Raw genomic sequence first — 12077 nt, 5'->3', positions numbered from 1 at the left:
CCCTCACAAATACCCACTTACAGTTGTTTTCCTCATTAAAATCTCTCTCTTAGTCCCAAAGAAGTTTAGGGAGGGGGTGGCAGTGCTTGAAATATGCTAAGAAATTACCAATATTGCAGAAGAAACTCTGTTTCTCTCTCTGCCTTTTTCTTTCTGTCTCTGTCTTAATTTTTCTTCTCTCTCTGTTTCTCTATCTCTTTTTTACTTTCTCTTTCTCTGTCTATATTTTTGTCTTTGTCAGTTTTCTGTGTTTTTATTTCCATTTCTCTTTTTCTGTCTGTCTTTATCTCTCTTTCTGTCTCTCTGTCTCTATCTTCCCCCTCCTAATCCCCCAGATCTGTTTTTTTTTTCATTCCTTTCATGCTTCAGCAGCAGGGGTCCATGGGCCAATCTCTCGCCACAGACAGGAGAAACATAAATGTGACTTTTCCATTTCTTTATTTGGTTTTACCTCCTGACTTCTCTGCATGCTCTCTCAAAGAAACAAATTCCTTCAAGATCAAAAGACAATGGAGTCAAGTCAAGCCAACAAGCATTGATTGAGTTCCTACTACATGCCAGGCACTGAGTTAAGAACTGAGGACACAGTGAAAGTCAAAAATAGTTGCTACCTTCAAGGAACTTACAATCTAATGGGGAAGAGATAGTATGCAAATGGTGTGTGTGTGTGTGTGTGTGTGTGTGTGTGTGTGTGCGTGTGCACGTATGTATATGTTACTTATATAGGTTATATTTACCACATGAATCTGTCTCAATGTGGCTTGCAAAGAGATGTGTATGAATATCTCCAGAGCAGGGGTGGGGAATCTGTACCTCGAGGCTATATGTGGCCCCCTAGGTCTTCAAGTGTGGTCCTTTGAATCTAAACTTTACAGAACAAATCCCCTTAATAAAAGAATTTGTTCTGTAAAACTTGGACTCAGTCAAAAGGTTGCACCTGAGCATCTAGAAGGTCACATGTGGCCTCGAGGTTGCAGGTTCCTTACCCCTGCTCTAGAATTTCTACCACCCTACAAAGAAAACTGATGCCTACCAGGAAGGGAATAAAAGAATGGAGCTATGAGGCAAGTCATTCTGCTCTCTTCAGAAAGAGATTACCTGACCAGAAATATGTCTATCTGTCACTCCTAAATATTGTGAGTCCAAGGGAAATCATTTTAGGTCCAGGCTGTACCTCTGATTGCTATCCTTTAATGGGGAAAAAGTGCCACCAACTATATATCCAAAGCCTTGACTCTCTGCCCACCAAATGCCAGTTACAGAAAGACCACACATAGCTATGAAAGTTCAATTGAAAGAAAGTCCTAGATCTTACCCAAGAGGAGATTCCCCAAAGTCATTCTAGTGGTAAGCTAGAAATATTCAAAGAAGAATAGCTGGTGTGAGGGCTTGCCAAGCCCTTTTCAGGGCTGCTCATTCACTTTTGGTGTCTATCTGGCATTCAGTGCTCACCTGTGGTTCCAAAAAGCTGTAGCATGTGAAGTGCTACATCTAGTAAAAACATCTCAGCAGACAGGATAAAGCATGTTGAGGGTAAGCAATAGGTCTCAAACCTAGGGAATGTGTACTCCAAGCATGTAAAGATAAGTGTGGGTGGATATTGTTCCAACAGCCACAAAGGTGGTTGAAGCAGGTTCTGTGGAGCAGGCTCTGTGGAGCACTTAGAGTTTGGTCAGACATCAAAGACACAAGGTCATCCACTACATCCCAGGCAAATTGTCAGTCATTCTGACTTTTGTCTTGCTACTGGATTTTAATGTCTCTGGAAGAGATAATGTGGCTGACAACTCTGTGCAACTCTGCTTCACTTAAATCCAATCATGTTTGAATCAAAACATCACTCTATGATGTCATTGGTCCTCTTCAGAAATGAAGAACAAACAACAATCTAGCATCAATATCTAGCTATATGAAGGATAAATTGGAGATAACCTCAAAGGTAAGGCCCTAACATTAAGGAGAACCAGAAAATCCTTATTTTAGCTGAGACTTGAAGGGGTAAAGGGAATTCATGAGGAGGAGAGAAAGAGGAAGAGAATTAATCGTGGGGTCCAGCCAGTGAAAATGCAGAGTTGAGAGACAAAGAGTGCTGTGCAAGGAACAGCAAGGAGGCCAGAGTCTCTGAACCTCAGTCCACATTGAAGAGATTAACAAAATTGTAGAAGAATCTCACTCTCTCTCTCTCTCTCTCTCTCTCTCTCTCTCTCTCTGACTCTCTCTGTCTGTCTGTCTCTCTCTCTCTCTGACTCTCTCTTTCTCTTCCTCTCTGTCTTTCTCTCTGTCTCTCTCTCTATCTCTCTGTCTGTCTGTCTCTGTCTTTCTGTCTCTCTGTCTCTCTCTGTGTCTCTGGCTCTGTCTCTCTGGCTCTCTCTCCCTGGCTCTGTCTCTCTGGCTCTCTCTCCCTGGCTCTCTGTCTCCCCTACTTTTTTTATACCTCCAGTGTATACATTAGGGCAAAGAACAAAATTTATTTTAAACTGGAAACAATCTTATTGCTAAACTTGGGCAGCACTGAGTAATCCCTGGGTGAGTGGGGTGTCCTTTGCACCCTTACTCCCACCACACCAAGTCGCCATGCAAATGAGGAACAATTGGTGCTGAGAGACCCCCAGCTACATAAGTATTGTACATTGTGGGGACTTTAATTACAAGTTTTGGAGGGTTATGCAATGTATCAACATAAAATATATTTTTTTAGTGAAATAAGAATATGGATCAGTAGCTGTTAGTCTCTCAATTATTTCACTAAAGTGATGCCATTCATGATTTTTTTTCTGTTTACTTGGTGTCTTGCCTTATTCAAAATGTCTTGTAAAATAAGCCCTAAATTCTCTCAAGATTGTGTTGCTTTCACTATGGATTTCTTTGGTTTATTTCTGGTCTGAAATCACCACTCCTCCTAACTTGCCAACTTCTTAAATGCCATTTTAATTTACTTGTATAGTACATGAGGGACTGAAGTGTTGGGGTCCAAATCTGATGGTTTCACTATCACTGGTGATTAAAATAGATAGTTATAGAAATGCATACAAATTTGTTCCACTTTCCGTCTACTTTTTGTCCTCTTGCCAGTTTCATCTATGAGCACTCTGGGATGATGTGGCTCATTTGGGTCTGATGCCAAGCTTTCTGTGGACATATTTTTATTTCAGTTGCTTTTTACTGTTTCATGAAGTGATGATGGTTATAATTTTCTGCTGTTCTCCTCTGCAGTGTTTTACAAAGTGAGTTTGTACACTAAACTGATGTTGCCCTTGGCTGTTATTTTTCTTGCTCTGGGAAAGAGATTAGATATTTGTGGTTGAAGGCAGTTACAGGCCTCTTTGATAATCAAGATCAATATCTTTGCTTTCTTCTAGTACCATTTTTTTCATTCTTTGAATAGGTTGGGTTGATGTTGTTATTATGGTTGACAGTCTCACATCCTTATCTTTATCCTTCTAATTTGATACTGATTTTGATCATTGCTACAACTAGTCAGTAGTCTGACTGCGTGCAGAGAGCTGATTCTGATATGACTCCCATATCAGAGTAACTGGTCATTTCATGTCTGTGAAAATATAATAAAGTTCATTTTCATAATGTTATTTGGTACTCACACTGCACAGTGCCTTCTCTTGGAGAAAAGTGTTCATGACATATAGATATGCAGTTTCTGAATAGTCTACTAACCTTGACCACTTTCATCTTTTAAGTCTGAACCATAGTTTCCAACATTTTTTCCAACATATTTTTCACCATCCTCCCCTTGGCCCACTTTTGTACTGAAGTTATGAAGTATCAAAGTATGTATTGACCTACTTTGGATGACCTTATCAAGTTCTTCAAAGGATTTTTCTACCTTTAAATCCTCTGCAATAGGTTATTGGCATATAACTGCAATTATCTTCATGGTTTGTTCTTTTGCAAATGCTCACTATGAGCCCTGTAATATGAGATGGACAAGTATCGCATGAAATGATATTTCTCTTGCCTTTGAACACATAGTGAAGCCAACTCCTTTGTTATCTTTCCCCAGTGAGAACCTGTGAACTATCTTTCCATTTAGCTGAATCTTTTTTTCTATCTGCTGGTTCCATTTACTGCAAGAATATCAATATTGATCTGATTCATTTTTAACAGTATTTTGTCAGTTTGTTGGTAATTGGAAACGTTGAACATTTAGAATACATTCAGTTATTATTTATAGATGATCTAAAAACTGTGATTCTTAGGACCTTCTGCCCACTTTTCTCTACTCCATCAGTCAATCAACAAGCATTTATTAAGCACTTGCTATGTATTGGTCACTATGTTAAGTGCTGAGACTACAGAGACAAAAATAGTTCTTTCCCTCAAAGAGTTTACAGTATTATTTTGTTTTTAAAATAGATGTTATTGCTATCTTTTCTTTTTATATTGAGTCAATTTTCCCATGTATCCCTCCCCTGGAGTGGATAGAGAGACAGGAAGACTCTTTTTCCTGAATCCAAATCTTTCCTCAGACACTTACTAGCTATGTGACCCGGGGCAAGTCACTTAACTCTTTGCTTCAGTTTTCTCATCTATGAAATTAGCTGGAGAAGGAAATGACAAAACTCTCCAGTATCTCTACCAAAGATGTCATGAAGTCAGATATGACTTAAAAACAACAACAATCCTTTCCTGACCTCTCTCAGAGATCCATCCCTCATAATAAAGAATTTTAAAAGAAAAAGAGAAAGAAGAGAAAAAATTTGGCAATGTATCAATCTTTTTAAATCCAACATTACATGCAATGCCCCATACCTATGGATTCCTCATCTCTGCAAAGAAGTCAGAGGAGGCATCTTCTCATATTTCTTCTTGAAGGACAATTTTGTTGTTTATAATTTCATAACATTCATTTTTAATGGTTTGTGGTTGTTTTTTCCATTTGCATTTTTGTAGTCATTGTGTATTGCCTTTCTGGTTCGGTTTACTTCACTTTGCCTTTAGGTCTTTTATGCTTCTCTCTATAGTGTTCATCATTTCTCAAAGCATAGTAATATTTCATTCTGTTCACATACAATGATTTATTTAGTCCTAATGCCCTAACAATGAGCATTTACTGTGTTTCCAAGTCTTTGATAACACAAAAAAGTGTTGCTACATATATTTTGGTCTCTATGGAGATGTAGAAAAAGCTATGTACCTACTATATATATATACATATATATGTATGTATGTATGTAGATATGATGGAAAGCAATAAAAGAGGAGAAGGCATTGGGGATGGGGAGGATGGAACAGGACCAGAAAAGGCCTCTTAAAAAGAGGTGAAATTTGAGTTCAGTCTTGAAGGAATCCATGAAAACTAAGAGGCAAAGGGGAGGAGGCAGAGCATCTGCAGGTATGGAGGACACTAGTGCAGGGGCACAGAAATGAGACCTATAGTGTCATGTTTGAGAAACTGCAAGTAGGCCAATATTAATGGGTCATAAAGTACAAATGTTTAAGAAGGCTGAAAAGGTAGAAAGGGAACCAGGTTATGAAGAACCTTAAATGCCTAATAGAGAAGTTCATAAATGCTCCTGAAAGTCATAGGGAGCCACCAGTACTCACTGAGCAGTGAGTGACATAGTCAGGCCTTCATATTAGAAAAAAATCACCCTGGTGAAGGTGAGTGGATGGATTGGAGTAGAGAGAGAGTTTGGAGGCATAGAGACCACTTAGAAGGCCACTGCAGTAGTTCAGTTGAGAGGTAACAAGAGTTTGAACTAAGGGGCTGTATCTGTACGATTGGAGAAATGGGGATGTATACAAGATAATGAAGGCAGAAATAACAAGATGTGGTAAGAGATTGCTGACATAAGGTAATAGAGGGAGGAGTTGAGCACAGCACCAAAGACACTAGCTTGGATTACTGGGAGGATGATGGTGCCCTTGACTAGGTAGGTGGAAAGAGCAAAGGGGTGGAAAGATTTGGGAGGAAAGATAATGGTATTCTGTTAGGGATATGTTGAGTTTGAAACATATACAGAAATGTATACATTTGAAATGTATAATAGGCAATTGATGATGTGTGATAATATCAGAAGAGAGGAGAGGGCTGGCTAAATAAATAAATAATAACAGCAAGAATAGTAATACTAATAAGCTGGAATCAGAGGTACTGGCCTACAAGATACACTTTTCAGTTCAGTCTGCATCATTAACATTTTCTCCATCATTTTCTTAAGTCTAGACAATCAACAAAACAGTCAAACCTTGATTCATAGCTCTGAGATGTCAATGCTCACACTGAAAATTTAACATTCAGCTCTCTAGCACACCCCTGGCTAATATCATTTGTATAGAAATAATTGAATCCACGGGATCTGATGAAATAACCAATTTAGTTCAGAGTGAAAAAAGGTGGCACCAGACAGAGTTCTAAGTGATATCCACAGTTAATGGACATGGCATGGATGAAGATTCAGCAAAGGAGAATGAACAAGAATGGTAAGATAGGAGAAAGACCTATCATGAAAACCTAGAGAGGAGAAAATATCCAGGAGGTGAGAGAGACCAGTTATGTCAAATGCTGCAGAGAAGTTTAAAAGGATTAGAATTGAGAAAAGCCATTAGATTTAGTGATTAAGAGATTTTTTTTTAATCTTGGAGAGGACAATTTTAGTTGAATGAGATCAAAAGCCAGATTGCACTGGATTTAGAAGAAAATGTGAGGAAAAGAAATGGCAATAGTAAATATAGATGGTATTTCAAGGAGTTTAGCCAGGATAATAACTAATGAGCGTGGTGGAGGGTTTTTTTTTTTTTTTTAAGAATGGGAGGAAAATGGGCATTTTGTAGGCCTCAGGGAAGGAGTCAGATGATAGAGACTGAAGATAAGAGAAAGTACAAGGATGATCCACTGAGGAAGCTGGGATGGAAGCAAGAGTGCATATAAGAGAGAGGCTTTGGCTTTGGCAAGGGCCATCTGAATCTGAGACTGGAAAAGAGGAAAATGGGAGAAAATATCTGAATGGTGTGAGGTGAATAGAGGGGGAGTAAAGGGGTGAAGGAGCTCTCCATATATAGCCTCATTTTTTTTTCAGTGAAGTGTGATTGAGAAATGGTGGTAGGATATACAATGGAAGGATTTAGGAGAGATATGAAGATTTGGAACAGCTATTGTAAAGAGGGTGATAGAGAACCCATTAGGGAGGAATAAAATGTTTGCCCTTGATGCCCTTGAGCTTAGATAATATACATTTGTAGTGAAATCAGTGATAATTTCATAATTTCTTCTACCTTTGTTCAACAGCGTGTGAATAGGAGAGAAGGAGACAAACAATGGGAATAATCCACACTTGGGTTTTGTTAAGGCAAATGAGTGAATTAAAAAATACAGGGCAGTGTAAGTGTAACATTGAGTTGGTTCATCGAGGTTGGGATGAAGGGAGAAGAGTGTTGCCAGTGTAGTAGTAATGGGCAGAGAAAGGACAGAGGGATGGAGGAATGGATGTCACAGTGAGGACAAAGAACAGAGTTGGGGATTGTATGACAGAGGGAAGAGGGAATGATACGAGATTGTGATCAAATAAAAGGCTTTTGCACTTCCCATAAGAGGAAGTGGAACTCTTGCGGGTGATGACAAGATCAAAGCTATAACCATCTCTGTGTAGCTGTGTAGCTGAGGTGGAATGGAAGCTGCACAGGAACAGAAGACTTTTTTTCCTTTGTTTCATGGATTGTGTGGCCAGATATTTCATCTCTACCTACTTGCCAGCTTGCTGGTGATGAACTTGTCCGTACCTGTGAAGGGAAGGGAATAAACATTTATATAGCACCTGCTACGGGCCAGGCACTGTGCTAAGTGCTTTACACATATTCTCTCATGTGACATTGGGTCTTGGAAACAGCCCTGACAGGCGCTGTCACTCTCCCCATCTCACAGCTGGAAGCTGAGGCAAACGGAGGTGGTCCCGGAGCTCTGACTTGGCCTGGCATCTCGAAGCCTCTCCTAAAGGGCAGAGCCTGCCAGGGCTGAGGCGGCACTGGCTGCTGTGGGATCGCGCACCCCAACACAGCTCTGGAGCAGGGCTTTGTGAAGCTGGGGCACAGAGTCAGGAGCCCGGGGTCAGGCTCGGGCCTTGGGACTCCCCGCGTAGCCTTCGTCCGAGCGCTTCACTTCTCCGAATGCTTCCTCGCCCGTAAGACAGTGGAATGGTCCCTGCATCAGCTTCACCCGGCGTCGTCGTGCACAGCATTAGTTATTGTCTCAGCCACTGCGATCAAGGTATCCTGGGCCCGCGCGAGCCGGCCCTCGCCGTGAGCTCGCTTCAATGTCATCACTTTCCTTTGTACGCGTCTTCATACCTTGAAAACGTTCCGAGGAAGGTCCTTGTAGGCTTCCTGGCTTCCCCGGCCCAAGGGCTCCGCGACCCAGAAGAACACTGAGAACCCCTGCTTCCCCGCAGTCCGCCCTTGGGGAGGCAGGCGTCCCTTCGTCGTCCCCCTGAACCTCCCGCATCTCAAACCTGCCTTCTCAGCTCTTGTTTTTGGGACCCGAAGCCTGCCACGTTAAAGTCTGGATCTTTGACCAGAACTGTTTGTTGTGCTCCCGGGCGGCCTTTACCCACGGGAGAACGTTTGACCTTAGTTAAGTGTGTGCGCGTGTGAGTGTGTGCGCGTGAGTGTGCGTGTGCGTGTGTCAGTGACTGTGAGTGTGAGTGCGTGAGCGCGTGTCCGCCAGTTCACAGGCTGGCTTCTCAGTCACAGGCGGACCCTGGGGCTTCGGAAGCGGCCGGTGGGCCGGTCAGCACCTGGGATTTTGTGTAAACGCTCAGCACGCCTGAGCCAAGCCGAGTGACAAGCGCGGGGAAAGCCTCCAGGCACTCCTCGGTATTAATAAGAGGAGAGGCTGGGGGCGGGGGGAGGGGGGGGGACAGTGACCGAGGCGCGTCCACGCCCGTCCGCGGCCCGGAAGCTGATGAATATTCATGAGGAGGCCGTCGGGGCCAGGCTGGGCTGGGACGTGGGTGCGCGCTCCGGAGAAGCCGGCGCCGCCAAGGAGAGGAGCCGGGCCGGGCCGGGCTCGTGCGCGCGCTCCTGACAGCCCGAGTGCGCGCGGAGGGCGGGGAGGGGGAACGGAGGGAAGGGAGGGGGGAGGAGGGAAGGGAGGGGGAGCGGAGCTGCCGGTGCAGCTGGGGGGAAGCGCTCTCTCCGCTTGTCACCGCCGCTCCGGCCGCCGCGGCCCCGTGGATGGAGGTGTCCGGCTGAGCCCCGGGATCCGCCTCCCTCCGCCAGGAGCCTCACAGGTGCCGTCGCTGGCGGGGCCGCCTGGCGTTCGGACCCCCAGCTGCGTTCTGGGACGGGTGGGGAGAGGGGGCGTTGGGGCTGAGTGGGGTGGGGGGAATCTCCGGCCGCTGCGCTGCCCCCGGACTTTGGGGCTCGCTCGGGAGGCCAGGTAGCCTCCTCCTCGCCGGCCTGGGGACGCGCCTCTCGAGGGTCTCGGTCCCAGAGATGCGGCAGGGGGCGGCTCCCGGGGGGGCCTCATGCATGTGTGTGCATGTGTGTGCGTGTGTGTGCGTGTGTGTGCGTGTGTGTGCGCTCGGGGGCGGGGGAGGGGGCGGCCCGGATACGGGGTGATTTGGGGAGGGAAATCCCGACCTTCCTCTCTCCGCCCAGCGCGCCCGCGAGGCTCCATCTTTGCCCCTGCTCCTCCAGAATTCCTTCGCCCACCCATCCCCGTGGTTGGCAGGGCATCCCCCGGGACCGTGCATTCCTGCAGTGTCACGGCCGCGGGGGAAGCACTTGCGAGTGGAGAGTATTTAGAGACAAACCACGTTCGGGAAAGGGCCGGGTGGGCTTAGGCGGGGCCCCTGTCCGGGGCGCCGCACATGGTGCCCCTTTTTTGGTGCCATCCCTTCCTCCACTCCCTTGTCTCCACCTTCCTTTGGTGGCTTCTGTCATATTTGGCAAAAAAAGGCAGCAGAGTCTCCGCAGCTTATGCTTGGATCTGCAGCCTTTGTGCTGCTGGTGGAGAGGGACCGTGTGTGTGTGTGTGTGTGTGTGTGTATGTGTGTGTGTGTGTGTGTGTGGTGTGTGTGTGTGTGTGTGTGTGTGTGTGTGTGTGTGTGTGTAGGGACCGCGTGTGTGTGTGTGTGTGTGGTGTGTGTGTGTGTGTGTGTGTGGTGTGTGTGTGTGTGTGTAGGGACCGTGTGTGTGTGTGTGTGTGTGTGTGTGTGGTGTGTGTGTGTGTGTGTAGGGACCGTGTGTGTGTGTGTGTGTGTGTGTGTGTGTGTGTAGGGACCGCGTGTGTGTGTGTGTGTGTGTGTGTGTGTGTGTGTAGGGACCGCGTGTGTGTGTGTGTGGTGTGTGTGTGTGTGTGTGTGTGTGTAGGGACCGCGTGTGTGTGTGTGTGTGTGTGTGGTGTGTGTGTGTGGTGTGTGTGTGTGTGTGTGTGGTGTGTGTGTGTGTGTGGAGGAGGGGACAGGAGAGGGGAGGTCAGAGGAGGAGGAAGGGGGAACCAGAACCAGGGAGGGGTTGCTTTGCCAATGCTCCCTTCTCCTCAAAATGTGTGTAGCTATTGGATGTGAAATGAGGCCATTAAATGCTACTTAAGCTTTAGAGGAGCCCTGGGAAATTTGGGAGTGGAGGGCATGAGGGCAGGTTTCATAGAGGGAGCAGAGTGATGGACACAGGCCCAGGGTCAGCAGTGCCAAGGAGCTTTGGAGGATGTGAAGACCTCGGTGCAGGCTCCACAGGCCCAGCGAGGAAGCCGCTCAGCCATGCTGTGTTCTGGGAGAAAAGACTCCCAACTGGCGCTACATTTCCAATCTGCAGTGCATTGTCAAGACTGCAGAGAGAAGCCCACAGTTTTCTTGCTAGGTCTCGGAAGAGCTCTGTGTTTAACACTTTGTATATTGAATTTATGAGGAAGTGAATCACTGAACCAAGATGAAATAATACATTTCTTAGATTCTCCTTAGCACTCCTCCTCCCTTCAGTAGATTACAAGGTGTGTGACAGGCAATCTGTATTGCCTGTGATTCCACTGCAAAATATGTTTACATTTCCATTTTCCACAAGGTAGAGAATAAGGCAGTAACTTGCATAATTCTCCTCTTCTACCCCAGGACGATACTGAGGATGGAAAGGTGGGGACAAGTGAGTGGATGGGAGGAAAAAAGAATGCCCAAATCATTTTCACAGAGCATACTGCTGAAGCACAGTTCTGCTAGTTATTTTATATTGGGGGTGGGGAGGGGCAGGGTGAGAGGAAGATGGCCATCTTCTGGTTATTCATCATTTATTTTTGTTTTGGGGAAACATAGGGGAGAAGGAGGAAGAACTGTCACTCATTAACTTTAGCTTGGGTAAGGGGAGAGCTTTGAGGTGAACTCTGAATGCAGAGGAAGTAAACCTTGGCAGATCAGAAGTGGGAGGTTGGTCCTGGCATTTTAGAAAGCACAAAGGCACTAAAGCTGGGGGTGCAGTGGGGGAGGGGGTTCAGTTGGGAACAAAGCAAAGATGGCTGAGGGAAGGTTCGGTCAGTGAGAATGAAGGGTATTCTGCATGGCAGGCTGGCATGAAAACCCAAAGGTCTAATATTGAAGCAATGGCAGAGACAGAGATGGAGAGACAGAAAGAAACAGAGAGAGAGAGAGAGAATCCTTGCTTCTTGCCTTGGCACACAGGCCCTCCTGCAAGCATTAGGCCCAGTTTGTGTACTTTGAGGTTGTGTGGTATAGTGGAAAGAGGTGTGGGAAGAGCCCTGGGTTTGGAGCCAGGAGACCCAGATTTGTGTCTAAAGCTGGGCCCTTGGCCATTTAACATTTTTTATTAATGACTTGGAGAAAGGCATAGGTGATGTGCTTATCAAATTTGCAGGTGGCAGAATAACACACTGGCTGTGTTAGGATTCAAAAATATCTTTTCTAAAGAAGGACATTGAGCCAAATCTAAAAATTTAGGAATTCTAGAAATCAGCCTCACAAGTACGAGATGAGGGAGGTATAGTTAAAACAGAAATAATTAAAGGAGGAATATACCAGATGGCAGGCTATGGCTAGGAGCTCTTCCCCCACACCCACTCCCCCTGCTCACCCCGGCTACTCCTCAGCATCCTCCCTAGTAGCCCCTGTGGAGGG

General features: G+C 45.5%; 1 protein-coding gene across 5 annotated transcripts in view; it reads left to right on the top strand.

Annotated features, from left to right (window-relative positions):
* Positions 1-12077, top strand: part of FEZ1 (fasciculation and elongation protein zeta 1) — an 80127-nt gene that overhangs the window by 30884 nt on the left and 37166 nt on the right. Inside the window, exon 1 of one of the 5 annotated variants that reach the window (XM_072611469.1) lies at positions 7871-8221. The exons of 2 other annotated variants lie outside the window; for them this stretch is intronic. In XM_072611469.1, the coding sequence (XP_072467570.1) occupies positions 8149-8221 (73 nt within the window). In that variant the 5' untranslated portion in view covers positions 7871-8148. Of the gene's footprint in view, positions 1-7870; positions 8222-8982; positions 9046-9096; positions 9243-12077 lie in introns of those variants that run through there. 2 more of the 5 variants (XM_072611474.1, XM_072611473.1) reach the window with 2 other exon arrangements.

Source organism: Notamacropus eugenii, chromosome 5, assembly GCF_028372415.1.
Source record: "Notamacropus eugenii isolate mMacEug1 chromosome 5, mMacEug1.pri_v2, whole genome shotgun sequence".
NCBI lineage: Eukaryota > Metazoa > Chordata > Mammalia > Diprotodontia > Macropodidae > Notamacropus > Notamacropus eugenii.
Note: the sequence above shows the minus strand (reverse complement) of the source record. Positions and strands in the feature narration are given on the sequence as shown.